We start from the raw sequence: 24,422 nt of genomic DNA, 5'->3' as shown, positions 1-24,422 counted from the left end.
GGCTGCCACAAATTCTGCGTACAGCTAGCAAGACAAGAATAAAATCTGTATTTGTGATAATATCACTTACAAAATAAGACAAGAATCCCTGATTAACAAATTTAATCTTCAGAGTCTATTTCCCTCAGGCTATTGAGGCTGGTGCCAAGGTTCCAGCACCAAGGCCCATGGGATGTCCTTGCTGCAGTGCACTGATAGGGTGGCCATTGCTGAGGAAAGCTATTGATTTTGACTTACCAAATTATGGAACTGTAGGGCTCTATCCTTTGTCTCAACATGTTTAAAATTTTTATCAGTGCTGAAGATACACATTTGGGAAGAATAGTCTGTGGAGTACTGGTTAACCAGCTCTTTGAAAAAATTTTAAAAGCTCTATTTTGTACCATTTGTCAATTTCCATGATGTAAATACCCAAACCATGGCCAATTTCAAGCAACCAACAGTTTAACAACTGGCTTTCCAAATCCTTGAACATTAAACTATCAGTCCTTATGAGCTGGTAGGAGCCGCTCAGTATACCAATGAATCACGAATAATTTGTATAAGTAAGTCAGGCTCCACTTATACAGATTTGAATAATGGACCAGATCTTAAAATATGAAGTCAAATAGGGATGACTATAAAGTCATGCTCCTGAAAGTCAAAAAATCACCTCTGTACATCTAGAATAGGGATGATATGGCTAAACAAATTGCAACATTCATAAAACAGGATGATAGCAGTCAACTAGAAGCTTGCTGGTAATAACAGCAGCCCTGGCTGAGTACCTCCTGTTATCCTTATAAGACTTTTATGAGGTTAAGTCTTGTGTTAACCTAGGTCCTTAAGAGGCAAAGCCCAAGATGAGGTTAAATGTACAAGAGATTTATTAGGGAAATGGCAGGTGAGGGAAAATGTGGCAGGAGCCAGAAGATGCCAGGAGCGCTATCAGACTACAGTGTGTGTGTGACTCCTGTGAAGGACAGAGGAAAGAGGAAAAGGGAAGGTCTTAGACCACAGTGAAAGTCTTAAGAAAATTTTGGCAAGGCTGACTGGGCGTTCTGGAGCCAGAGTCACCAGTGCAAGGAACTCCCATCTTGCCTGTCTTAGTCTGCCTACCTTGCTCAGTCATGTGTTGGCAGCAGCCTGTGGGAAGCATGACCTCGGCACAAATCTGAGGATAGATTTCCAAACATAGCAGTTAGAGCCTTCTGTCAACTATGTTCCCCACAGCCAGCAATCTGAGAAGTACATTTTCATAGCCCCCCCCCCAAATATTATTCCCATTTTCCAGCGAGAATTTGGAGGGGCTCAGAGAGATTAAATGACTCCTAAAGATCATCCAGCAAGCAAGTGACAGAACCAGGATGGACTCCAGCTCTCTTTGGCTACAAAGCCTATGTCTTTCCGCCACTTCTGGTTTCTGAATGTGGTAAAAGCATGAGGAAGCCGCTCCCTAGAGCTCACCTGGTCCCAGGATGTATCCATAGGGTTGGAGATTTCAGTTCAGTATCAGTTAGAAGATAGTAGAGTCCCACGTTTAACTCTGGTCACTGCTTGCCAAAACCCAAACAATGCCCAGAAAAGAGCAAAGGAAATGATGAGAATTCTGAGAAGTTAAAAAAAAAAAATGAAGCATTATTTAAATATTTTGCCTGTAGAAACAAAGAGTTAAGGGAACTCCTATTGTTATCTTCAATTAAGTAACGCCTTTCCAGAAATGGGGCATCTTTACATTTCATCTGTATGTCAGAAGATGTATATAAGACATCATCTGGGACAAATAGGTGGAAATAAACTCAGGTGAGAAATTTTCTACCTGATACAGTTCAGGCAGGCTCAGAAGATGTTCCTGTTGTATCAGTTTCCAGGATGCTTCTGGACATAGACTAAGTCCTCACTAAATGTTTATTTAAGTGTTTGGATTGGGAAGGGAGAGGATGGAGGAAAGAAAAGGCTGGAATGCCATACCACTTTTCTTCTTTATACACTCACCTAGAAGTCTCATTTCTTCACTGCCTCATTCTTCTTCCCTTAAAGACTGACTATACATAGTATGAGTTCACAAGTTCACAGATAAGTTCTGTGGTCTGTGTTTGAGCATGAAGTATCTCTAAAGGCAAGTTGTCTGGTTCTTTGAGGAGAAAAACCTACTCAATAACTTTTTTCTCCTTTTCTACAGGGTATACTGGAGGGATGTTCTTAAAAAGAGCTCGTGTTAAGAAGCCTGGACAAGAAGTCTTTAAAAGTGAATTCTTGGAATATATCAAGGCTGAGGAGCTGTATGTTGGAGCCAAAGTGAACGTGAATGGCTACCTCTTTCTTTTGGTCAATGCTGATGAGTATACCTTGAACTACATGGAGAGGAATTCAGATAAGGTGAACTCACTTGGTATAATTCTTGACTTTGCCCCTCAGCACTCTGCAGTCTGTGTTTTCCTTACTCCAGGCCTTTTCTTCTTCGCCTTGCAACCAATTTTACATTGTGCATTCACACATGTGGGCATGAATAATGGATCTGCATGATTTGGCCGCAGGTCCCATCACAGAGGCCAGGGCCTGGTCTCCTCTGTTTATGTCCTGGGTTTGCTGCTGCCCAGCATCACAGATGCCAGGCGCAGGCAGGAGGCAGGCCCAGGGTTGAATCAAGTTTCCTGGGTTTTCTGCTGATGCTGACAATGTTTTCAGAAAGAAATTCAGCAATGATTTGAAAGGAAGAAAACCTGGTGCCACACACTGTGCTGTCTCAGTTAATTGGCACAGGCCTGCAAAGAAGGCAAAGACCTGAACAAACAGAAACCCCAAGGGAACCCGATAGTTGCTGGGGTTGCAACTTCCCATAACAGGAGCCACCTGAGGCCTAAATGAAACTCCAAGGACAAATTGGCAACAGTGAGCTCCACAAGTTTTTCCATTTGAAATGAGATGGCACATGGGTACTATTACTGAAAGTACTATTGTGATAGTGCTGTTTACTGAAAACATGTTGACAAAACCTTGATTTTAAGTGTGGATGAGTTCCATGTACCAGCATGTATATTTCAGAACCATAGCCTACTATTATAGAATCTTTCTAGAAACTATTTTCAAAGTCTGCCTATAAATAATAATACTTCTGTGCCAATTATATAGATACAGTGCCAGTTCCATTTCATTTCATGTCAAACACTCAGGGAGATGTTGCTAGGATCAGTCTCTGTGTACAACACATTACCTGGATCAGTTTGGGTCCTCTGAGAAGCAGATCCCAAGACAGAATGATAAGAGTTGGACACGACTGAGCGACTGAACTGAACTGAACTGAGAAGCAGATCCCAAAACAGAATGATACATGCAAGAGATGTATTGGGGGAAATGTGTATGAAGGATAAAGGAGGGAGCAGGAGTAGGTGGGGAGACTGAGACGTAGATCTGACCCCTGAGAAAGGAGAGGGAAGGAAGGAGGATGGGGGTGAGAAGAACCTCAGACACATTGCAGCCAGGTTCACAGCGAGCCCCAGAGCACACACTATGCATCAGAGAAATCCCATGTCAGGCAGGAATGGCCCAGCTCTGGCGCCTCCGTCCTGCTCAGTCACTGGATGTGAAGAGTCTGGGGAGACTGTGGCCTCTGGGGGAATCTCTGAAAGCTGCAGTGCTCCAGTGACCTGAAGGTGCAGCAGCAGGGGACTGTCTGCTAATAGAACTTGTCTCTCTTGAGGGTAGGCCAGGGCAGCACCCTACGGGGCTGCCACACCACCTCTCCATTTGCAGCATTAGGAACTTGAACTAGCACAATACCAGGAATGGGTAGCTCTTCAAAAGCACTTAATTCAGGTGAGGGGCTCAGTAATAGGGCAGTTAAATTTCTGGAGACCAGCAGGCTTGGCCAGGAAACTTGACTCCTTAAAAGCTGAGGGGCCTTAGACATGTGCCTTCCCTTTCCTCATCTTTAAAATGGGAGTACCAACGGTGCCTATTTCAGAGAGTTGCTGTGTAGATGTGGTAATCTGTTTTAAGTGCTTAGCTCTGTGTGGCCCATAGGAGATGGAGTCAGTGTACAGTTTACAATAGCTATTGTAATTAGGGCTGCATTTTTAAACACAGTGCAAACCTGTACTTTAATATAAAATATATATAGCATGAATATGTATGTATGTATGTGTGTGTGTGTGTGTGTATATATATATATATATGTATGTATATATGAGACATTAAGGGCTTTTATCCTTTCCAAAAAGAAAAGCAAGGTAGGACATTATCTGGTATCAGCATCCCAGGTAAAAACTGCATTTTCTTAACACTACCTTTAACAAGGACATTCTAAGCAGAGAAAGATTAATGTTAGTCTGAGGGGTCTTTTTGTAAGAGCTAATAGATCCTAGCATGGAAATAGATGAAATCAAAAAAAGGGAGGGAATGCCACTGACCTGCTCCCCCGCCCCCCCACAAACCCTCTGGTGGCAGAGGGGGAACCTTACGTTAAGTTACCATCAATGTTTTTATTTCCACAATGAGTCTTTTCTAGCTCTTTGCTATAATATAATTACTTGTATTATAATGTCAATATTATTGCTTATAGCCTTGTGCTTTACTCGATCGAATAAGAAGTATTCTTACAGAGTCAAAAACCAAATCACAGTATAGGAGACAGGTACTGGGGGTCTCCTGGGGGGGTGAATGTAGGGGACTGCAGTGCCTGTAGACCTTTGGCACCCATCCTCTCTCTGCTCAGGGTATTTACCTGGTGGCCGATGATTCCAGGGGTCCCACTCTAAAGTTCTGGAGAAAATGGGGATCCACTTATACAACTTTGAATCCCCATTCTCTCCATTAGGCTCTCCCAACATGGTGGGCCAGAGTCCAAGGGTCAAAGGAAGGAGGCTGAGGTGAAAGTAGTGGTTCTTTTCTGATTCCTGTAACCCGCTGTCCCGTAACCTCATTTCTCTCAGATCTGGGCCTATGCTAATGTCACTCGTTGTCCCAGAGCCTTAGCTGAAGAAATACAAATCTAGTCATGTCTTCTTAGAGTTGGTTTCTGTGGAAAGACATAGCCAGCTTTGCTGGCCACCAGAAAGATTGAGCTCCCTATCTTAAATGTCTGTCTTTTCCTTCTCCTAGTTTCCCCTGAGCAACATTGAACTTGTCATACAGAAGTTAAAAGAAAAAGAATGCAAATCCAGAGAGCTCAAGCAGGTGTTTACAACTGCTGATTGCATGCACACAAAGATGGTGGATTTTAATGCATTCAGGTAAGCCATAGGCTGCTAGCAGTTATCTCATTGTCCAAAGAACAGAAAGGATGTTTTCTTCCCAAGCGTTTCTTCATTAATTTACTACATACTATTTTTTAAAATTAAGAATGGGTATTTCTTTACGTTTTACTTCGTGATCAAGTTTTGCCCATTTCTAGTGAATTTTATATATTTGCATATAAAAGAAATTCCTAGGGGAGAACAGAGAGACAAAAGCAGTGTAAGTCAGTTGGACACAGTGTCTTGTGAGTCATGCAGGGCATTGAAGGATCAGGGGAGTGCCAGGAAGGCTGCATCTGTATGAGAAAGGCTGAAAGCAGTGCAGCTCAGAGCACCCCCACCCTTCGAAGTGTGAGGAATGAAGAAGCGACGTCTCCCTAAGAATGCCATCCAGTTGGAAAAGATAGAAGAGACTTCACTGATTATCAGAGAACAGGTGCTGTGCATTCATCTGTGTGTATGTATGCTCACAAACACGTTAAGTACTTGGACATGAAAATGTAGAAATTTGAAGGGCAAATATAGGACAGAAGTTAGAAGTACTATAAGAAATCATGAACAATAGAGATTTTTCTCTAAGGTTAAGCTTGAATTTCTAGGACTGTCCAGTGACTGAACTAGGCAAATTTCCAAAGAGCAGAAACACAGGGAAATTCAAATTTAGGGCCTGGTACAATTGTGAGATTTCTTAGCCTGAAAACAAAGTGAATAGAGCGTTTAGGAGAATGTAAATTAAATCATGGATGGAGGACAAAGGGGACTTTCTCTTTAGGCTGAGAATTCTGGCTCCTAAAAACAATAGTGGCTAAAAGCTATATAGGAAACTCGGCTTGATGCAGTCAAGATGCAGCTGAGAAATGAAGATGTGAGGCTGGGGGAGCGTGGCAGGGAGGTCTTTCTGACTCTGTGTCTGGAGTTGCCTGTTGCATCAATACCTGGTGACCCAAGCCCTCCATGAGGCCCACAGTGTCCCTGGAGCTCATTTGTTCCTTCAACAAAGCTCTTTTGTATCTCCAAAACGTTCTTTTGAGTGCAGCAGTCAGAGGACATATTTTTATTGTTTAGAATTCCCAAGCTTCTGGGATCAATAAGAATTTATCGTTCTTTGTTATTGTTCATGGCAGTACACATGTTCCTGGCCTTTTGGCAAATAAATGAAGGATGGGGTGAAGGGCATAGACAATTACTCAGGCCGAGGACTAATGGATAGCAGTGGAGGGGAAAACAAATTTCCATCAGAAATGAGGGAGTGGTTTTGTTTTATTATTTTGTGTTCTTTACAAAAGCATCCATTCTCCTCGTACTCTAGCAGTGTCTATTGGAAACACTTGAGTGAGTTTATGGGGCTTTGGGGGAAGCACATAGGCCAGGCAGGAGATCCAAGGAGGGTAAGTTGCCCCGTGGATGGAGGCCTGACCCTAATTGTGGGTGGAATAAAGGACGGCCATGCCGTGTGATTGGAGGGTGACCTCAAGGCACCCAATGCTTGGAAAGAACAACTGCGAATATTTAGGGTGTCTCCTGGCCAAAAATTCCTTAAGATGGAAATCAAATCAGGCCATACCTGGCTTGAAAAACCCTTCAGTGGCTTGCGCTCATCCTTACAATAAGATTCAAACGTTTTATTGCAGCCAGCAGGGCCTTGAGCGATGCTGCTTTGTATTTCCAGTGTCATCACTTCTTTTCTTCCCACCCTGTCCTTTGACCCTGCTGACTGTCACTCACTTTCTCAAACACATTAAGCTCTTTCTGTTCTCCATGCCTCTGCACATGCAGTTCTCTCTGCTGGGAATGTCCATATGCTATCCTTTTCATGGCAAATCCTGGGACTCATTGTAAATGCTGCTTCCTCAGAGGGGCTTTCTTTTTGACTATTCTACCTAAAGTGGATTTTTTCTTAGCCCCGTGTTTATATTGGGTTGGCCAAAAAGTTTGTTGGCCAACCCAATATTTTTCACTACCCCTGGCACACCTTGTAGTTACTTTATTTAGATAACTGTATTTGGTGTGTGTGTCGTTAAGTGTGTCTTCTCCTCCTAGAGTGTGAGCTTTCTCTAGGAGAAAAGGAAGGGCAGGGTCCTCGACATCCCTGTTCACTATCCTAAAATCAGCACCTTGCACTGGGCTAACTACATATCATAGTTCCTGAATGGAAGAGTGAGATTCTAGGATTATTTTGGAGGAGGGGTGTTCTAGTTTGGAGGTCAGCCCTCTTGGTTGCTCCCCATGCTCTTTCTGGGCAAAGGCAAAGGAACTACAGTGTTGCTATCACACCACCTCCTAATTTAATTCTGTGCTTGGAGCTTTAACTAGCAAATATTTTTCTTTTATTTCCATGTGTATATATACGGATATACTCTGGCTCTTCTCACCAGAACATAACCTCTTTGAGGGCAAGGAACTTCTCTTTCTTGTTTTTTGCTTTAGGCTCATCACTTTTCACCATGCCTTGTTGAGTGGCTCTATTTTATCCAGTCTGTCCTGCTTTGCCTGTTAGCTGAAGGTTGAGTTCTCCATTTAGCTCCTCAGGCTCAGACCTTTTTCCTGAATTATAGATCTGGAAATATGAAGGCTTTCAGGACATCTCCCCTTTGGATCTCCCTTAGGCCTTCCAAAACAACTTTCCCTAAATTAACCTCATTTTCTTCCCCCATACAGTTGCAGTTGGGGACCCTATCTTGGTAAAGGCCACCAGACTTGTCCCCAGGGCCTGAGCCAGGGTCTATCTTGTCTTTGCCCTCTCCCCTACCTTGACCTCTCCCACCCTCTTGAAATCATATTTCTTAAACGCCTTCTCTCCATCCCCAGCTTCACTGTTGCAGTTTGGCTTTTCATCTTTTCACTACTCTCTTGAAAGCTGCAAAACTGATCTTCTTTTCTTAATGCTCACCCTCCAAAGCTTTGCAAGAATGACCTCCCTAAAGTCTTATCATATTGTTCCTTGGCTCTAGGGCAAATCCCCAACCTGTTAGTGTTTCTTGTGAATTTGGTCATGAGCTGACCCTTGCCAACATCTCTTCCCTTATTTCCATCTCACTCGAAGAATTATTCTTTTGTAGAAGTCACCATTTATCGAGCACTTACCATGGGCCATGCATCATGTTAAATGCTTTTCCTGTATCATCCACTGGTAGCCCCTCTTGAGTTATTTGTTTATTCCCCTGCCTCCACAATTGGCTCCTGCCAAGTACAATAGATGTTTGTTGAATAATTTAATGAAAGGTCCTATTTCTCAAGGAACATTCTGTCTAAAGCTTGCAGCAAACAAGTAAATAATTGATTACCTTGTACTGGGAAAGGGAACTCTCTCTCTGACTGTAGGGGTATCAGGGAGATCTAGTCCCAACCCTCACAATTCAAGTGACTTAGGCAACTTGCTTCACCTACTTGCGTCTCACTCTTTTGTCCATATAATGATCTCTAAGGCCTCTTTCAGATGCTGACATCCTGAAACTCTTCAAATGTAGGTTTTATTTTTTTTTAATTTTTAATTGGAAGATAATTGCTTTACAATGTTGTGTTGGTTTCTGCTATGCAAAAGTGTGAATCAGTCATTATTATATATGTATCCCCTCCTGCTTGCGCCTCCCTCCCTGGTCCCATCCCACTCCTCTAGGTCATCACAGAGTACCAGGCTGGGCTCCCTGTGTCATACAGCAGCTTCCCACTAGCTATCGCTTATACACATGGTAGTGTATATATGTCAGTGCTACTTTCCCAATTCGTCTCATCCTCTCCATTCCCTGCTGTGCCCACAAATTTGTTCTCTACTTCTGTGTCTCCATTTCTTCCCTGTAAATAGGTTAATCAGTACTACTTTTCTAGATTCCATATGTATGCATTAATACATGATATTTGTTTTTCTCTTTCTGACTTACTTTACTCTATATACAGGCTCTAGGTTCATCCACCTCACTACAACTGACTCAAATTCATTCCTTTTTATGGCTAGATAATATTCCATTGTATATGTGTACCACATCTTCTTTATTCATCTGTTGGTGGACATTGAGGTTGCTTCCGTGTCCTGGCTATTGTAAACAGTGCTGCAATGAACATTGAGAAATGTGTGTCTTTTTGAATTGTGGTTTTCTCAGGGTATATGCCAAGTTGTGGGATTGCTAGATCATATGGTAGTTTTATTCCTAGTTTTTAAAGAAATCTACATACTATTCTCCATAGTGGCTATATCAATTTACATTCCCACCAACAGTGCGATAGGTTCTCTTTTCTCCACATCCTCAAGGAAACTATGAACAAGATGAAAAGACAGCCCTCAGAATGGGAGAAGATAATTATAACTGAATGAACTTGACAAAGGATTAATCTCTAAAATATATGAGCAGCTCATAAAGCTCAATATCAGAAAAACAAATAACCCAATCAAAAAGTGGGTGGAAGACCTTAACAGACATTTCTCCAAAGAAGACATACAGATGGCCAGTAAACACATGAAAAGATGGCCAACATTGCTGATATTAGAGAAATGCAAATCAAAACTACAATGAGGTATCACCTGACACCAATCTGAATGGCCATCATCAAAAACTCTATATAAACAATAAATGTTGGAGAGGATGTGGAAAATGTAGGTTTATAAATACACTTGTAAAATGTTCCCTTTTCATATCTGTATTGAAATGGCAGAGGCAGGATTGCAGTGTAGGCCTCTGGGCTTCATGTCTGGCCCTGCTTCTCTCCCCTACTTACGTACCTGGCCCTCTCAGTATGTACCTGGGCCTCAGAGCCCAGATGCTCTGGACAATGGTCCAAGCCTTGGGCATTTCCTTTATTCTCAAGGAAACCATCCAGGCAGGAGCTGATATCCTATCTCTGCATAAGGTGCCATGGTTAATAGTGGAATAGTGGACTAACCTGTGGGCCTTCCTGAGATATTTGTCTCAAAATGGACCTGAAGAATACAGGGACAGGTGGAAACAGAAGGCAGTTTGGGCAGGGAGCGTTTCTTTTCTCCTCGTGGGATTCACTGGTTCTACCTCTAGGCTGGAACTATTTCTCTGGGACCCGTTTTTCATGGTCTGCCAGATGGGCCTGTGAGCACTGTCAGTTGTTATTAAGGGAGTGCAGAGAGCTGTTCTCAGAGCCTTGATTCCCTGATTCCTGATGGACAGATTTTAGCAGGGAGCCAGACAGGGACGAGGCTTAGCAGGGCTAGTGTTTTGTACAATTGGAAACATGGGCAGAGTGAGGCTTCTTGATGTGGGCCCTGGACTCTGAACCCCAGGCAACAGCAGCAAGGAGGGCCCTGTGCCAGGGAAGACGTGGCCAGTCCCTCCCTCCAGCCACCTCCCCAAGCCTTGATCTCCCCATCAGAGATGACACCTGCCCCATGTAGCCTGAGTATATTTTGGATTTCTGCGAGCTCAGTGCTCACTTCTTTTCCCCACCTGGGCTCTTGCCTTAGAGGGCAGGACACATGCCCAGTTCACCCTGGTGTCTTTCCCAAATACTTCCAGCACCCAGTGTCTCAGGCCGCAGTGAATGTAATGAATTATTAAACCATTGTTTCTCAGACTCCTGTTGTCAATTGCAGGATCAAAAGATTTCCTGTGAGTTTCCATGTGATAAATTCCTTCTAAGATTTAGAGTCTCAAGGAAATTTTTGTTCTTGTAAATATAAAATTCTTCCAGAACGAGGTTATATAATGTAGTAAATCGATCCGATTTTTTACTTGTTTAGTCGCTAAGTCATGTCTGATTCTTTTGCAACCCCATAGACTGTAGCCCACCAGGCTCCTCTGTCCATGGTATTTCCCAGAAAATAATACTTGAATGGGCTGCCATTATCTTCTCCAGGGGATCTTCCTAACCCAGGAATCAAACTCATGTCTCCTGCTTGGCAGGCAGCTTCTTCACCCTAGTGGCTCAGTGGTAAAGAATCAGCCTGCCAAGCAGAAGACCAGGGTTCAATCCCTGCGTTGGAAAGATCCCCTGGAGAAGGGAATGGCAACCCACTCCAATATTCTTGCCTGGAAAATCTCATGGATGGAGGAGGCTGGCGGGCTACAGTCCATGGGGTCTCACGAGTCAGACACGTGCATCCAAATCTCAGCTCTGCCATTTTTCATCCTGATGTCCTTGCATAAGTTGTTGAAGAATGTTTTCACCTACAAAATGGGGATGGTTATAACGTATATTCATATAATGTATGAATAAAGCTGATAACGTATATAAAATTCTTACTATAGCACTGTAGTGCACTAGAGTGCACTGTAGTGGACACTATAAAATGAAAACCCTTTATCTCAAGAGTTGGAATAGTTCAAAATAGTCACTGAAAATAGTAGTAGAAATCTATGTCCTGTTTGCAGTATTTCTGTAAGTTGTTTATTTACTCTTGATAGAGTCATTGAAAACATTCTTTAATAAATGAGGTTGGAATAAGCCCTTAAAAAACTTGGAGACCATGAAGGTGGAAAATAAAGATTGTTGGTGGACCAAGGTTGGGAAACATTAATCCACTCCATTACTGTCCTTTAACTTCAAGGAAGAAGATTGTAAATTTAGTGCTTAGAGCATTGCGATGATCTCATCCTGATTTATCTCATACAATTATCTCTCCTTTTATGTGGTTTTGATCTTTTTTTTTTTAACAGCACTGTGTACATTGTTATTGGTGTTTTTATTGTAAGTCTAACATCTTTTAAGGAAGCCACTGGTCTACGAATCTATATGAACAGAAGGAAAAGGCAAATTCCAAAAGCTTTGAAACGTGTACTCTTATCTTGAACCAAATAGACTCTTTGACAGCATCCATACCATATATTTGAGATGCCAGCCTCAGCATGCATTTTGAAAACAACATTTTGAACCTTCCTAAAAGCATTAAACGTAAACGATGTGATGTCATAGGAAAAAATGCTGGCCTGGGATTCAAAAAGACCGAGATCTTTAATTTCTTTCTGTCACTGCCTGATGGTATTGTTTGTATTGGTGAAGGCAGGCTTAGTGTTTAAAAAAGCAGAATCATCCCTGGCTAGTTAAGCAGGAAGGGAATTAACTAAAAGGATCCTGGGTGGTTCACAGTATCTTTGGAAGGGCTGGAGAAATAAGCTTGAGGCTCTGTTCTAGGAACAGTGCCCAGAAGTGGGTTGTAGAACTTGTCTGATGGGAAAATGGCCTCTGTTGCTACTGCACCACCCACACTCATTGCTACATTTGCACTGCTGCCAAGAACTCAATTTTATCACAGCCATCACTATCACTACTTTTGGCGACCTTGTGTCCGATGCTACCCCTGAAAGTTGGACCCCTGTGACACCAAATGTGGCCCATACTTAGCTGTTACTCTTCCAAGTCAGAGTCTCATGTAAGCTTCCCTGATTGGCAGATCCTGGGTCACTGGCATGTTTCTAACTGCAAGGAAGGCTGGGAAATTAAGCTCTGACTTCCATGTTGGGTCGACGGAGAATAGAATGTGGTAATTTCCTCAAACAGAATGGGGGATTTAAAAGGTACCCTTTTCATTTACCATGATGGCAAATTCAAGCCAAGATGAGCCAAACAGGGGGCATAAAATGTCAGTAATTAGGAACTGAACTCCTTGTTTGTGAACAAACTAAACAAAACACTTGCCTGGTTTTAGCACTTTGCAAATACTGTTCTGATCCACCCAAGTAGCTAAACGAAATAGAAACTTCTTCCCTATATCCCACTACTTTTGCAATCTCTGACACACCTTTCTGAGTTTAAATTGCCTTGAAGGCATTGGATTACTTTCAAGTTCATAGAGTTTGATAGCTGGCAGTTGTATTTTGTTTGGCTTGTATTTGTTTTTTTTAAATTAAGAGTTTAAAGATAAAAACCTATATTTCTGTCTCCTCTTGAAAAATAGAAAGTGGGCCTACATTTCCCCATGTCAATAATCAGTTAGGGTAAATGGCAGCTGTCCCTCTCAGACTCTGCCTGTTCTTTGCATTTTTCTCCCAATCCCTACAATTCCTTCTTGTCTAATGTGTGTGATGTGTGTCCTCAGTTGTGTCCAACCCTTTGGGACTCCATGGACCCACCAGGGGTGGGTAGCCCACCAGGCTCCTCTGCCCATGGGATTTCCCAGGCAAGAATACTAGACTGGGTTGCCATTTCCTCCTCCCCGGGATCTTCCCAACCCAGGGATTGAACCCACCATCTCCTGAATTGACAGGCGGATTCTTTACCACTGCACCACCTGGGAAGCCCTGTTGTCTTATGCCTTCTCCCATTTATCTTATTTTCATATCCCAGAAGGTACTTAACTAGGTAATCCTTGGACTGGATAATTTTAAGGTCCCTTTGTGCCCTAGGTATAGTAGAAATAGGTAATTAGGGATGACTGTGTAAATAGCTCAAAGAAGAACTGAAGACTGATGTTTAAATTAGAACCCAAATGTGATTATATATATAAAAGACTCAATTTAAAAATGGTTAGAACTATTCATAATATTCAGGAAAGTAGCTAAATACAAGAAAACTAACATAGAAAGCAATAGTTTTACTTTATACTAATAATAAACATGAGATTTTATGCAATGGGGATAATATTTGCTATACCAACAAATATTATGAAATACCTGGGTGCAATAAAATTGGAGGAGAAATGTGTAAGACTAAAATGAATACAGTTGTATACACTTCCTGATAGCTCAGCTGATAAAGAATCTGCCTGTAATGCAGGAGATCCTGGTTCGATTCCTGGGTCAGGAAGACCCACTGGAGAAGGGAAAGGCTACCCACTCCAGTATTCTGGCCTGGAGAATTCCATGGACTGTATAGTCCATGGGGTTGCAGACTTGGACACTACTGAGTGACTTTCACTCACTTCACATACATTAATACTCTCTACCTAACATGTGTATGTCATTGTGCCAAAAATAATTAAAATTTGTTTGACTTCCCTGGTGGCTCAGACAGTAAAGTGTCTGTCTACAATGCAGGAGACCTGGGTTCAATCCCTGGGTCGGGAAGATCTCCTGGAGAAGGAAATGGCAACCCACTCCAGTATTCTTGCCTGGAAAATCCCATGGATGGTGGAACCTGGTAGGCTACAGCCCATGGGGTCACAAAGAGTTGGACATGACTGAGCAACTTCACTTTCAAAATGAATACAGTTTCAAAACTTTATTATCTCTCTGAATAGGAAGACACTATTTTAAAAATTCTACCCTTGAGGTTTGGCTCGCAGCTCCACCAAGAGACAGGAGTGGGGGGCGGGGGTCTGTTTGATTGGGGGCTTCGGCTTCTGTTCCAGGTTGGCCAGCAGCAGCAGCACCCGGGCGCCCCCTGCAGGCAGCAGCGGCCACAGTCACAGGCGGAACAGAAGTGCGCCCCTCTTCCGTGGAGCTAGGGCTGGAACAGCGGCGGCAAGGGGCGCGCAGCTGAGGAGGAAGACTAGGGGTCCGGGGATGGCCGCAGCACTGCAGGCTCGGGCGCAGGGCCTGGTGCGGTGCTGTCACTGGGCGCCTGCTGCCTGGCACTGCTGCAGATATTCCACTCACAGAAGCTCCCCTGGGACAAATTGGAGCGGCTGTACCAGCACTGCTACTTCCGTCTGAACCGGAAAAGCCTCACGATGCTCATGGCTGTGCTGGTGCTCTTGTGTGCGGCAGGGCTTCCGCTGCAGCTGCCCTACCTAGGCATCCTAGTGGCCACTGTGGGTGTGATCCTCGTCATGGCTGTGCTCTGCAACCACGCCACCTTCCACCAGGACCACATGGGCCTGGCCTTCTAAGTGCTCATCTCCATGGTGCTGGCCATCCAGGTGGTGGGCCTGCTTTTGCTCCAGCTGCACAGCGCTTCCAAGGGCATCTGGTGGACTGTGTTCTTCATCAATATCATCTATACGCTCCTGCCCGTGTGCATGCAGCCTGCGATATTCAGCGGGGTGCTGCTGTCTGTCCTCCATCTGACCATCGCCCTGCACACCAACACCCATAATCAATTCCTACTCAAGCAGGTAGGGGCCCACCTGGGCACAGGGACTGGATAGTAGGGTGTGCAGGCCTTGGCCTGACTCCAAAGAGAGGCATCCCACCTTCATCCTTTAGTGAGAAGATCCAGAGAGACATGGATCTGTCAGCTGTGTGGTGTCTTCTAGCCTCTGACCCCGCTCTGAGCCCCAACTTCTTTGTTCCTTCACAAAAAGAGTGCTGTTCTATGTAATGTTCCCGCTGGTAGAAGACAGACCAAACCGTGTCCATTATTGTAGGGATGCTAATGAGGAAGGCAGGTTTGGAGAGGTCCCCTTCTCTTCCTGTGCTTCTGTCCCTATATATAAGGCCCCTGACTGAAGTGGCTGGACCCTCCAGTCCCTCTCCCAGCCTCTCCCTCAGGAGAGCCACTGACAGTTTGTAGTGAACTCAGTTGAGTCCTGGATGGAGGGTTGATGAGGGAAACCCTAGGCACTCTTTGCCCAGTCTTAGGGAGGAGAAATGGTAACCCTGCCAGTTGTCTGAGGCTGGGGGTTTGAGAGCTGGAAATATACTTTAAATTGAAGGACTGACAAGTGTGTTTCATTTGCAAAGTACCGGCAAGCCAAAAAGCTGCCTTCAGAAAAAGTGGGAGCAACCTTTGTGTATGGTGACATTTCCCTCCTGGCCTGAGCAGAAAGCTAGGGTTGTATGTCCGGACCCCTTCACATGGGTGCTCCTTGTTATTGCTTGTGGTGGGGGCTTTTTATCACTCCTGGGATGAGTTAGGTGAGCCTTGAATGATGGGATTAGGAGGAAATAAAACTTCTGCCTGGTTAAAAAAAATTCTAATCTGTCCAAATTAATCTAGATTTGAATCGATTCTAATCAGAATTACAATTCTGTTCTTAGATTTGGTTTTGTTTTGCAGGGTTGAGGGAGAGAAATTGGCTCATTGATTTTTGAGGTTCCTCAAGAAAAATCAGGGATTGAAAAAAAAATTGAAAAGAAAGAATGTGAAAGTCCAGATACTAGAATTTATATAATTGATAGATATTTGAAAACACTGTAATGTACTGATAGAGGATTAAACTATCAGTGAAATAGAGTATAAAGCCCATAAAAGATTCATTATGGATTTTATTGTAAGGTACAGAGAAATTCTCAAATCAGTGGACAAAGAATAGATTAATAGTAAAGGTTCTAGTGACAGTTGATTAGGAAACATTTAATACATTTTAATTTTGTGGTAGGCAGGGCACAGCTGCCAAAAAAAAGGAAAAATTGACTGTATTCACTACAGGAAAATTTTCTGTTTCTTTATATCAAAAAAGTATTTCTCTATCAACAAACTGAAAAGATAAAGGATAGACTGAGAGAAAATAGTTACAACCAATGTAAGAACCAGGGGATTGATATTAAGGATTTATGAAAACTCCAGTAAAATCAGCAGACAAAAATGGCTTAAGGACAGGAATAAACAGTTCTCAGAAGCAATACAAATAGCCTTTAAACCTATGAAAAGAAGCCAAATAATCACACAAGCTGAAACAATAATGAAATAGAGTTTCCGCATATTATATTAGTGACATTTAAAAAGAATAATATAACTGGCTCCAGATGAGCGTGTGGGATAACAGGTACTTTCATTTTCTATTGATAGAAGTTTAAATAGGTTAAGCATTTTGGAGGGTAACTGGCAATATCTAATGCTGAGATTCTATTACCTAGTAATTGCATTTTTAGAAACTTTTTACTCCGAAAAATTTTGACAAGTAGGTTGTAATAGATGTTTGTGTGTGCACTCAAACAATATTTATTGCAGCAAAATTTGTAATAGCAAAAATTTGGAAAAAAAATCAAATGTCCAACAGTAGGGAAATAGTTGGATAAGTTCTTTTGCTTTGGTTTAAGACTGTACTATTTAGCCATTAGATCTTACCTAGTGGCTCAGTCAGTAAAGATTCTGCCATTAAGATGAGAGACCTGGGTTCAGTGTCTGGGTGGGGAAGATCCCCTGGAGAAGGAAATGGCAACCCCCTCCAGTATTCTTGCCTGGAGAATTCCATGGACAGAGAAGCCTGGAGGGCTACAGTCCATGTGGTCACAAAGAATCAGACACAACTAAGTGACTAACACTATTTAGCATTTAGAAAGGATGCTGCTAAACTGTTGCGGCTGCTAAGTCACTTCAGTCGTGTCTGACTCTGTGCGACCTCATAGACATCAGCCCACCAGGCTTCCCCGCCCCTGGGATTCTCCAGGCAAGAACACTGGAGAGGGTTGCCATTTCCTTCTCCAATGCATGCAAGTAAAAAGTGAAAGTGAAGTCGCTCAGTCGTGTCCAACTCCTAGCGACCCCATGGACTGCAGCCTACCAGGCTCCTTCGTCCATGGGATTTTCCAGGCAAGAGTACTGGAGCGGGGTGCCATTGCCTTCTCGGTTAGAAAGGATGAGATATGCCAAATATGTGTACTTGAAAAAATCTTCAGTGCGTTAGTCAGGATTGGTTAAGTAATGCTGCAGTAACTAACCCCCAGATCTCAAGGAATTAAATCAATAAGGGTTACTCTGTGTGTATCCATTGTTGTCAGATGGAGCTTTGTTCATAATAGTCACTCAGGACTGAAGTTGACAGAACAGCCACTACCTGGAATGTACCAGAGAGAGAAGAGAACTTTGGAGGGTCAAGACCAATAAATTTCAGCTGGGAAGAAAAGCATCATTTACACTCTCAATCCATTGGCTAGTATGAGTCACATGGCTCCACCCATATATTCAGAAGAAAAGAGGGAAACCAGATGCTAGATAAATAGCACTAATGGCTACCATATATATGTCATGCTGTTCTGTAGATAAAGCAAAAATTCAGAAGTCTGTATAATATGATCTTATTTATGTCAAAAATCTAAAGGTTACATGTACATGTATATTTACATAAATATTTCAAAGATTGTGTATCCTTTGAAGAAATCTTAGCAGGCTGCACACCAGTCTGCCTCATTCTTTGATATATTTTTTAAACAATGACCAATTGTAAAAAAAATTAAAAAGATAAAAACAAATAAAGCTCAAGCAAATAGAACCAAAAAGCCTGGGCAAATAACAATGAGCATTTTCTGTTTCTTGCTTCAGTTTCCAGAAAGAGCTAATGGCAAATGCTGGCAGAATGTTTTGAGCAAAAGTCAAGAGTCTCAGAATCATAAAGCAGGATATGAATTGTTCCACTTGATGCTCTACTCTGATTATTGATTTAATTTTATTGTGCTTACTTAAAATTGTTGCATTATGGGCTATAATATTTTTTATTTATGTTTTAAAATCCCAGAGCTTTGAAAGTAAATTTGGGATGGAATAGTTTTTATAACTTTCAAATTCTTATCAAATTAACAACAAAGTCTTACCCCTTTATTTTCCCCACTTAGACTGTATCACTAATATTTTACTGTATTTGCTTTATCTTGCATCTCTTCATTCGCACACCCCTCATTAATCCATTACCTCATTAACCCCATTAATCCATCTAACTTCAATGCATTTTAAAGAAAATTCACAGACATCAGTTATTTCCTTCTAAATATATCAGCATGCTTACCATTTATTTACATTTTTTCCCTTTTGATGTAAAATTTATTGTCAATAAAATGGATAAATCTGAAGTATACATTTGCTTAATTTTGACAAATACACCTGTGCAACCCAAATCCCTGTTAAAACATACAACATTACCATCATCCAGAGAGTTCCCTCACACCCGATCCTAGTCAATCCCTGCCCACACCTCCATCCAAGGAGCAATCACTTTTCTGATTTTTTTCACAGTAAATATATTTTTCCTGTTCTAAAATTTCATATAAATGGAATTACACATCATGTATTCTTTTGTGGATTCTCTTATTAAGTATGATTTTGAGATTTATCCATATTGTTGAGTGTATCAGTAATTCATTCCTTCGTACTGCTCAGTAGTGAATACTACAATTTGTTTATTCTTTCCCCTGCTGATGAATATCTGGGCTATTTCCAATATTGGGCTAATATGAATAAACCTGCTCTAGACATTGTTATGCAAATATTTTTGTGACCATAATTTTTTTCTCTTGGTTATGTAACTATGAATGAAATTGCTGGGACATAGATATGTGTTTAGTTTTTAAAGAAGCTGCCAGACTTATTACCCAAGAGGTTATACCACTTTACATTTCCCCTAACAATGTACAGAGTGTCTAATTGCGTCACAACCTTATCAACGATTTGGTATTATTAGGCTTTTTAATGTAAACCATCTGGTAGATATATAGTAGTGTCCCGTTGTAGTTTAATTTGCATTTTTCTGATAACCCTTGATGTTAAACACTTTTTTCATGTGTTTATTGGCTCTTTGAGAGATACTGACTGTGAGAGATGGTGAGGGACAGGGGGTCACAGAGTCGGACATGACTTGGCATCTGAACAACACTGACTCTTTGTGTATTTTGTGAAGTCTCTTTTCAGATCCTTTGCCAAATTTTATTGATCGCTTGTTCTATTATTATTGAGGTGTGTTGTGCTATTATATTGGCACCCCGCTCCAGTACTCTTGCCTGGAAAATCCCATGGTTGGAGGAGCCTGGTAGGCTGCAGTCCATGGGGTCGCTAAGAGTCCGGACACAACTGAGTGACTTCACTTTCACTTTTCACTTTCATGCATTGGAGAAGGAAATGGCAACCTACTCCAGTATTCTTGCTTGGAGAATCCCAGGGACGGGGAGCCTGGTGGGCTGCTGTCTATGGGGTCGCACAGAGTTGGACACAACTGAAGTGACTTAGCAGCAGCAGCAGCAAAGAGTTGGACACGACTGAGCAACTGAACTGAACTGAATAGCTTTATGATTTTAGCTTTTACTTTTTAGTCTGTGATTCATTTCAAATTATATTTTATATGTGCTGTTGGATAAGCATGAAGGTTTATTATACTTAAATTCTTAAAATGCTTAGTTGAAAATTTTCTATTATATGCCAGGATTATTTTATATTAAAGTAAAAAATTCCAGAGCTTTAAAATATAATTTTGAAATGTTTAAAATGTTTTCAAATTCTTATTAGTGACTATCTTACCCTTTCATTTTCTTCTTCTGTGACTTAGTTTTAAAAAAATTTTTTTGTTGGTGGAAAATTGCTTTACAATGTTATATTGGTTTTTGCCATACAACAATGGAATTAGTCCTATTTAGATACATATATCCCCTCCCTTTTGAACTTCCACCAACTGCCCCCACCCCCCACATCCCACCCCTCTAGGTCATCACAGAGTGCCAGACTGAGCTCCCTGTGTTATATAGCAACTTTCCACTAGCTATCTGTTTTAATCTGATAGTGTATATATATTAATGCTACTTTATCAATTTATCCCACACTCACCTTCGCCCACTGTGTGTGACTTAGTTTTGACTATTAAAATGACAAATTCTCCTTTGAAAAAGAAACTGAAGTGCTGATCTTTTATACTTCCAATAATTTCCTTACATAGTACATTTCCACTTCTTGAGGATTGACGTATCCTCGCTACATTAATATCCCAGTTAACTGAGGAATGCCGGGTACCAATGGTCTTGTTAACTGAAGGAAACTGTCTATTACATGTGTGACAAATTGTATTTTCCAAAGATGGCTACAACAGTGTCCCATCCAAAATGTTCATCTACAATGTGAACTTGACAGTTCTTTCATTGACAGATGGGGTCCGTGTCATTTCCCCTTGAATGTTGAGTGGCTTAGTGATTCACTTCTAACCAATAAAATGCAACAGAAGTGATGCTGTGTAACATCTGAGGCCAGGTCAGAAAAAATGATGCAACTTCTAAATTGTCTGATGTGACACTTGCTTTTGGAGCCCTGTACTACCATGTAAGGAATCCTACCACCTTGAGGCTGCCATGCTATGTAGTCCAAGCTACATGGGGAAACCATGTGTAGATGGTAATTCACGTGACAGCCCAAACTGAAATCTCAGCTGATGGCTCTTGCTATGCACTTGATTTATGAGCATAGATACCTTCACACAGGGCTTCCCTGGTGGCTCAGTGGTGTCAAGATTACGACTGCTGTGCAGGAGACACAGGTTCAATCCCTAGATCAAGAAGATTCCCTGGAGAAGGAAATGGCAACCCACTCCAGTATTCTTGCCTGGGAAATCCCATGGACAGAAGAGCCTGGTGGGCTACAGTCCATGGGGTTGCAAAAGAGTCAGACATGACTTAGCAACTAAACAGACAGACCTTCATATAATTCAAGCCCTCAGTTATAGAATCTTCCAACTTGAAACCCCAGACATTCTTTTGTGCCCTGTCTGAATTCCTGATCCACAGAATCCATGAGCATAACAAAATAGTTGTTTTAAGCTGTTGATTTTTAGAGCAATTTTTAAGCAGCCATATTTACTGAAGCGGCATGCAGCAACACATTTTGAAGAATTAGAATACTGATAATATGCAGCCCTGAAATTAAGTATTTGATGTTTAATTTTTTGAGAGACAGTCTGATATCTTTTAGCGCCTCAGAGTCATGACTTCCCAGTTCTTTAATTGCAGAAGTGGAGAAATCCTGTGCCATGTCTTGGAAGTTACTCTTGTGAAGAGATTTCCACATGAGTTAGAATGCAAAATATGCGAAATATGGTAGGGGAAAAAAAAGTATTGAAATTATCCTTTGTATGTGTACCTTCCATCTGGAAGAATAGTAGTAAAATTTCCTTCTACCTGAACTGGGCAAGGTGAGATGGGGATGGGTGCTTTTGTGAAGTTAGGTATGTTTTCCATCCAAAGAAGATATGGTCTCATTTTCCAAGAACACATTTAATTTTTAAACACTAATTTATTTTTAAATTTACATACACCGAGATTCACTCTTTTTTGGTGCCCAGGGTTCTATGATGGTGATAAATTCCGAGAGTTGTGCCACCACAACCATCACAATAAAGATACAGATCAATCCTACCATAGCTGCCTCCTCACCACCACCCCCCGCCCCCACCCCCCACCCCTGCCAAATTAGAGAAAATGCTTTCTCTTGAGTAAATGCCTAGGAATGAAATGTCTGGATCATATGGTAGGCATATGTTTAACTTTCTGAAAAACTACAAAACTTGTTGTTGTTGTTTTTTACATCTTTTATTGCACTGATTTCTGTTAGTGTTTTTGAGCTCTACCATTTCTTCTTGATTATTTCTTAGAATTTCTATCTCTGTTACCCATCTATTCTTAAATGTTGTCTGATTTTTGAATTAGAGCCTTTACCATGTTACTCATTTGAAATTCACAGACTGATAATTACAATATCCTGCCATATCTGAGTCTAGTTCTGATGTTTGCTCTGTCTCTCCAACCTCTATTTTTTGCCTTTTAGTATGCCTTTTAATTTTTTGCTGAAAGCCAGACTATGATATACTAGATAAAAGAAACTCTGGTAAGTAAGCCTTTGGTGATATGATGGTAAGGTGTGGAGGGAGAAGTGTTCTCCATTGCTATGATTAGGCCTCAATCTTTTTAGTGTGCCCGTGTCCCTCAGCTGTGAATTTCTTAAGGACATTTTAATTTCCTCTCCCACTCCTCTAGGTGTGATAGGATGGCTGGGCGGGCGGGGTGGGGTGGCAGCGGGGGCTAGATATGGGTATTTACCTGCCCTTATGTAGAAAGCTCCATGGGGCTGGAGTTGAGTATTTCCCTTCCCCCAGGTTGGTTAGTCTCTGATAAACCCCAGTAGGTTAGACTCTGGTAAAATAGTTTCCCTTGTTAAGAAGAACAGAAGTCAGAGAGGACTTTTCTTTGATATTCACTATGAGAACCTGATTAAGCTCCTGGAGATAAAACTCACAGAAATGTAGGGCTCCCTTGATGACTGGCTTCCCCTGGAATTTTTATCTCTTAGATTTGACCACATGGAGTCTCCAGAAATTCATCAATTACATCAAATTTATCCAAGTCCAGATTTTCCTATCCTGCTACTGGTTCCCACAGAGGTTTCTGCTGGTTTCTGCTTGTGGGTTTCTGCTAAGTCATGATACTCTGTATCTGTGTGTCTATTTGTCTTTTCAATTTGAGAGACAGTGGTTTGCCCAGTGACCTCCCTTCTCAGATGGATCTAAGAACAGTTGTTGATTTTTCAGTTTCTTCAGCTTTTTTACTTCTCAAGTTGTTTTTTAAAGTGATTGTATCATTTTTATTTTTATCAAGAGTCTTTGAGAGTTCCAGTTCTTCTACGTGCTTCCCACACGTGGTATGGTCTGTTTAATTTTAGCCATCCTAACAGAGGAGTAGTAGTATTTCTTTGTAGTTTTTACTTGAATTTTCCTAATGATTAATGATGTTAAACATGTTTTCGTGAACTTCTTTGCCATCCATAAATCTTCTTTGGTGAAGCCAGAGGAGATTTCAGGTCTTTTTCCCAAACATTTTTTGAGTTTCTTGTTTTCTTGTTCCTATTTTGTGAGTTCTTTATTTATTCTGGATACAAGTCCTTTATCAGATATATGATTTCCAAATATATTTGTCTGTGGCTGGTGATTTATTTCTTTAAAAAACTGTCTTTTGAAGAGAAAAAGTTGTGAATTCTGATTAAGTCATATTTATCAGTTTTTGCTTTTGTGGATCATGATTTTGGTATTACATCTAAGAAATTTTTGACTAATCCAAAGTCACAAACGTTTTCTATGTTTTCTTCTAGAGGCGTTGCAGTTTTAAATGAGATCTATGATGCACTTTAAGTTAATTTTTTGTTTGTGGTGTGAAATAAGGATTGAAGTTTTATTTGTTTTTCTTGTTTTTTTTTTTAGATCTAAGGTTTAGATTTTATTTTTTTTAATTAATTTATTTTAATTGGAAGCTAATTACAGTATTGTAGTGGTTTTGTCATACACTGACATGAATCAGCCATGGGTGTACATGTTGTTTATATGTAGATATGCATTTTTCCAGCACCATTTGTTGAGAAAAAAACTCTCATTTCTCCATCAGATTGCCTTTGAATTGTTTTTGTAAATCAGTGTCCATATATGATGGGCCTTTTTCTGTTATATTCTGTCAATCTGTCCACCTTGTCACCGATACCACACTTTCTTGATTACTATATCTTTATAATAAATGTTGAAGTCAGGTAGTGTTCATTCTCCAACTTTGTTCTTCTCTTTCAAAGTTATTTTGGCTATATTAGGTCATTGTATTTCCTTTGGAACTTTAATCAGCCTGTCAATTTTTAAATTTTATTTCTTAAGTAATTAATTAATTTTAATTGGAGGCTAATTACTTTACAATATTGTGGTGTTTTTTG

General features: G+C 41.2%; 1 protein-coding gene across 5 annotated transcripts in view; it reads left to right on the top strand.

Annotated features, from left to right (window-relative positions):
• The window catches only part of EFHC2 (EF-hand domain containing 2), a 248,550-nt gene that overhangs the window by 137,873 nt on the left and 86,255 nt on the right, over window positions 1–24,422 (top strand). For 3 of the 5 annotated variants that reach the window (XM_025275981.2, XM_006075332.3, XM_044936622.1), the window contains 2 exons: window positions 2,162–2,358; window positions 5,080–5,210. In XM_025275981.2, coding sequence (XP_025131766.2) covers window positions 2,162–2,358; window positions 5,080–5,210 — 328 coding nt within the window. Of the gene's footprint in view, window positions 1–2,161; window positions 2,359–5,079; window positions 5,211–14,460; window positions 17,319–17,713; window positions 18,243–24,422 lie in introns of those variants that run through there. The other 2 variants (XM_044936623.2, XM_044936621.2) reach the window with 2 other exon arrangements.

This window comes from Bubalus bubalis, chromosome X (genome assembly GCF_019923935.1).
Source record: "Bubalus bubalis isolate 160015118507 breed Murrah chromosome X, NDDB_SH_1, whole genome shotgun sequence".
In the NCBI taxonomy this organism is placed as follows: domain Eukaryota; kingdom Metazoa; phylum Chordata; class Mammalia; order Artiodactyla; family Bovidae; genus Bubalus; species Bubalus bubalis.
The sequence above is the reverse complement of the archived record's forward strand: the minus strand, read 5'-3'. Positions and strand labels throughout refer to the sequence as shown.